We start from the raw sequence: 4541 nt of genomic DNA, 5'->3' as shown, positions 1-4541 counted from the left end.
GTGCCCTACAAGATACATGCCCTACCCAGTGGGTGTCTCTCCTGTCCCCACCAATAAATGGTAAAAGTCACCTCATGACTTTGACAATAAATTTTATTTAAATGTTTTATTGTGACAGTTTTATTATGAAACACATACAAGCATCTTAAAATTTAAAAAAATTAAAATCAATGTTAAAAACAGAACATTTTAGATAAGATTGTAAGAACCAATTTGCATATAACACATTAGTTTTAACCAGGAAGAAATTGTTCTGCTAATATTGCATGGTGAATTTTTACTGTTTTCTAATTAAACAGACATTTTAGTTAATGATATACCAAAAATACGTATCCATTATTTGTCTGGGATAAAAATCAAATGGACATGATATCCTCTTCATTTGCTTAAGTTAACAAATCTGGCAACCCTAATTGAAATATAGCAACTTTGAACAAAAATAGCTCCTTAATATAGCATCACTTATTATGTATAGTAAATATACATCCACATATTATCATACCAACAATGTTATTTTTCCTATTTGTTTTCAAATTCATGTGCACACAGTACTATATTTGATCCTTAAATAAATACATAAATAATAAATAAGTAAATAAGTTACACTTCAAAATAATTCCATGGCCATGAAAAAAATTAAAGTGCTTCCACATATTTACATGAGTGTGAGGGAGACTGGTGACTGATGTTTTCTCTCCAGTTAAGAAAAACAAACAAAAAAACAAATGCAATTGAAAAGGAACCATGGGTCCTGGCCAGTAGACAAGGACTGCAAGGTTAAAAATTTTAAAATACAGGATTTCCAGCTAAACTTAAACTCATGGTAGACATTAAGTATATTTTTAAGTATCTTTGTATATTTTATGGGACAATGCACATGAGAGTTCACTGATAAACTGAATTCATTATTTCAATGAAATCAAATCTAACTGTATGTCCTGTGTTTTATCCAGTGACCCTAGTCCAGCTTCACACAGTATGTGAAGTATGGAAGTTGTTTTGCTTGAGGTTTCATTGACATCTTCAATAAGGAATTTTTGGAAAACATGTAGAATGCATCTTTTATGACTCTTGATTCTCAGTTCTGAAAATAAAACAAAAAGTTTTTACATTAGCATTGTACTGGTAAGAATAGCAGTATTTTTGAAAATATATTCAATAATAGAAATTAAGTCTTAGGAATATTTTGTATCTTCAACTATAGAGACACCAGATTAGTTATGAGAATGAAAGAACCAGCTCTACTAGTGACCCAGGCCATAGGTATAAATTCAAACTTCTCTGGAGAATTTGAGACATACGGTCTCAAACTGAGAAACTACTCTAGCTACCAGGTGTTTGGGGGAATGGTAATGCATGTGAGATTTCACTCCCCTAAGCTTTCTTTATCATATATGGATGGAGGCAGAGAAGGAGAAACATTACAGTACTAGAGCTTCCAGAAGGGTCACGTCACTCCCATGTGGTTTTACTGGCATTTGAAGCCAGGTTTCACACATGGCCAGGCCAGTACCCTTTCTGATGAGCTATCTATCTATCTGTCTGTTTTTGTTTGTTTGTTTTGCCTCCAGGCTAATCACTGGGGCTCGGTGCCTGCACTACAAATCCGCTGCTCCTGGAGGCTATTTTTTCCCATTTTTGTTGCCCTTGTTGCTGCTATTGTTTTCAGATAGAACAGAGAGAAATTGAGAGAGAGGGGAAGACGGGGGGGGGGGGGGGGGGGGGGGGGGGGGGGGGGGGAGAACCTGCAGCCTTGCTTCACTGCTTGTGAAGCGACCCTCCCCCAAGGTGGGGGGGGGGGCAGAGGGCTCAAACTGGGATCCTAACATGGTCCTTGAGCTTTGTGCCATGTGCGCTTATCCCACTGTGCTACTGCCCAGCACCCCCCATCTGTCTGTTTAAATCTAAGAGAAGCTTTAATTGAACTTTTAATCGAATGTAAAAGAAACTTTTCAGCAGCAGTAGAACATTCAGAAGCTGGCATTTGGACTGTTTGTCCTAGGATAAATGAAGAATATAAATTTTGAGAGACCCACTCACCTCTTCAAGAATATCTGCACAACCTTCTGCACCCACTTTGCTGTGGGATCCAGACAGAGCAATTTATCATTGGTGAGCTTCACACTAGAAAATAATATTTTATGGAAATCAAAATTTCGCAGAATTCACACTTCCCTTTGCCACTCAAGTTACTGTTGCTTACACGTAGGCACTAATCTCAAGCCAGAGCTACTCTTTGCTGTGAGTTATACAGAGAACCATATTTGAATTCCATACAAAGGATGTTTCTGTTTTGCTCACTACTGTATATCCAGTATCTGGAACTTTGTTGACTGTTTACAGCTTAGTCAGCTCTAGTTTTCCTAAAGCAAAATAATGCATCACTTTTTAAAGTACTTACATGATTTCTGAATTTTCACAGTGTGGTCCACTCTCGATCACTCTCAGTTCTTTAATTAATTTGGGGTGGAAAGGTACAGAGTGTGTTTTTATGCACTGGCATCTAAGTTCTGTACTACTTCTTGGTTGAACTTGACCTGTGAAAAATAAAGGCAATTAAGGATTGATTTCATCAGCAGGCTCAACCATGTTAGCTACTTCCTTTTAATTGCACCACCATTCCTGAAACTGAAGGCTGGATACTCATCTAAACCTGAATGTCAGTTTTTTTCTTTGTTTTTAAGACCAGTCACCTTTGACAACATGGAATGACTTAGTACACAAAGACATGGTCTTGTTTTTGTGTAGTGTTGACTTCCTAATGGTGCTCTTTTTTCTACTGGATACTGTAGAGTCCAGTGGCACCACAATGCCATTAATAGCAGGCAAACTAGTACTACCAGAGGAGTTGTCTACCACAAAATCAAGAGAAACCATTCACTTAATTATACAAAGATGTCTTAAATGCTAGCAAAACCTTTAATGTTTAAAAGAATGATAGAAAAGATATGCCACAAATATTCTAATCTCTATTTCAGAGGGGAGACCCTTCCCCCCAAATAAAAGGTTTAGAATCTGTCAGGGTATCTCTAAATCAAATAGAAATTGTACGTTTTCAGTAGTATATGAGACCGTGTACATGGGATATTGAGGTTACTTACTGTTCATTGTTTTAATTGGTACATGGACTGAAATGGCTGAGTTACCTTGCTACATTTTAATATTATTGGTAACCACAGCTTCTAATAAGATATATTCTAAAGGTTTATATTAAACATCTGAATACTAAAGAGTATAGAAAGTAGGAGCACATTATTAGTCTGTATTATTTATACTGCCCTAGGTATACTTTAATACTTAATACTTTTCTAGGTCTTGTACGGGTACAAGCTAGAAACAGAAAGATTCAAAAAATGGCATTGCTGTATTTTCTTTTCCTAAATAAATAAATAAATAAGATGTTTGTTATCAAAGCACTGCAGATAATCTTGCTTTCCAGGATCACATTTAGAAACAGGGAAACTCTAGACTAGACAGATGTGCTTACCTTCACATAGAAGGGCAGAAAACATGAAAACTGCCAGGAGACCAACAGCCAGCTTGGAAGTCATGGCTACTCCAGGTGATTTCTTTCTGATCTCTTTCTGGTTCTTCTCTAGAGGCTTGTGAGCTCTGCTGTCTTCAAGCACTTATGTGGAATGGGGAGCTCTTGTGGCTTTTTATATTATCGCAAGACTAGGGAATATGTGCACTCTCATTCTTCCATTAGGTCAGAGGAAATTCCACAATATGCAACCACCCTTTGAAAGCAGACCTGAGTCATCACACTCCTCTCTAGGTCCCTTATCACGTTTTATCTTTAAAATATTTTGATTTGTTTTCTTTAAAAACATGTTCCTTTTAAAATGGGTTAAAATAATTATTAAAATTTCAGACTTCACAGCTTGATACATTATTACCAGTTGTATTTCTTTTTATCCCTTTATACTTACTCTTTTATGACATAATTGTCTCTGTAGGTGACTGACACAAAGGAGAAGATGACCTGACCAGCCACTTTTATTAAGAACATAACTTGTGGAAAGTTTTCTTAGAAATATTCTTGAAAAAAATTAGGAAATATTACTTCTCTTAAAAGCATATGAAAAGTTTTCAAAATTCTATATGTTTTAACAGATAGAAAGATGCATCTTGTAGTTCAGAATCACAAATATCAAGTAATTTCTGACTAAATAGGAATCTGGAGCTGGGTAACACTAAGCACATGTTCATAAAATGCCTGGACTATCAGAAGATGAAAATGCTATAAGAGCTGACAATGTTACAGAACAGACAACAATTTCCAGAAGATGGATCCAAATGGCATAAAAAGACGACTCTTCAACAAGCTATTGGCTGTGAACAGATGAGAGAATTTTCATAGAAAAACCTTACCCTAATATTCTCAAATGGAAAAATGAAAAAATTAATGCCCTAGGAAGTGCTTCATGGGAGGCATTTGATGTGGAATGAGAGAATATTTATTGAAAAGGTAAATAGTGTCTACTTGGTGGACAGAGCACCTGGGTTCAAGCTTAGGTTCAAACATCTAAATTATATGT

At 36.1% G+C, this 4541-nt stretch overlaps 1 protein-coding gene across 1 annotated transcript; it reads right to left on the bottom strand.

Annotated features, from left to right (window-relative positions):
- Positions 1-75: 75 nt before the first annotated feature.
- Positions 76-3641, bottom strand: CXCL8 (C-X-C motif chemokine ligand 8). The gene is made up of 4 exons (XM_007523552.2): positions 3488-3641; positions 2402-2537; positions 2041-2124; positions 76-1084 (listed from the first exon to the last, which is right to left on the bottom strand). The coding sequence occupies exons 1-4, from the start codon at positions 3549-3551 to the stop codon at positions 1063-1065; spliced, it is 306 nt and encodes a 101-aa protein (XP_007523614.2). The 5' UTR covers positions 3552-3641; the 3' UTR covers positions 76-1062.
- Positions 3642-4541: the final 900 nt, after the last annotated feature.

Source organism: Erinaceus europaeus, chromosome 3, assembly GCF_950295315.1.
Source record: "Erinaceus europaeus chromosome 3, mEriEur2.1, whole genome shotgun sequence".
NCBI classification, from domain to species: Eukaryota; Metazoa; Chordata; class Mammalia; order Eulipotyphla; family Erinaceidae; genus Erinaceus; species Erinaceus europaeus.
The sequence above is the reverse complement of the archived record's forward strand: the minus strand, read 5'-3'. Positions and strand labels throughout refer to the sequence as shown.

What these genes read in the sequence shown, in the direction of transcription:
- CXCL8 (XM_007523552.2), bottom strand. Translation starts at nt 3,551, where the DNA reads ATGACTTCCAAGCTGGCTGTTGGTCTCCTGGCAGTTTTCATGTTTTCT. An exon ending in TGTGAAAATTCAGAAATCAT is followed by an intron (nt 2,125 to 2,401) that starts GTAAGTACTTTA and finishes ATTATTTTCTAG; the next exon opens with TGTGAAGCTCACCAATGATA. An exon ending in GTGCAGATATTCTTGAAGAG is followed by an intron (nt 1,085 to 2,040) that starts GTGAGTGGGTCT and finishes TTTTATTTTCAG; the next exon opens with AACTGAGAATCAAGAGTCAT.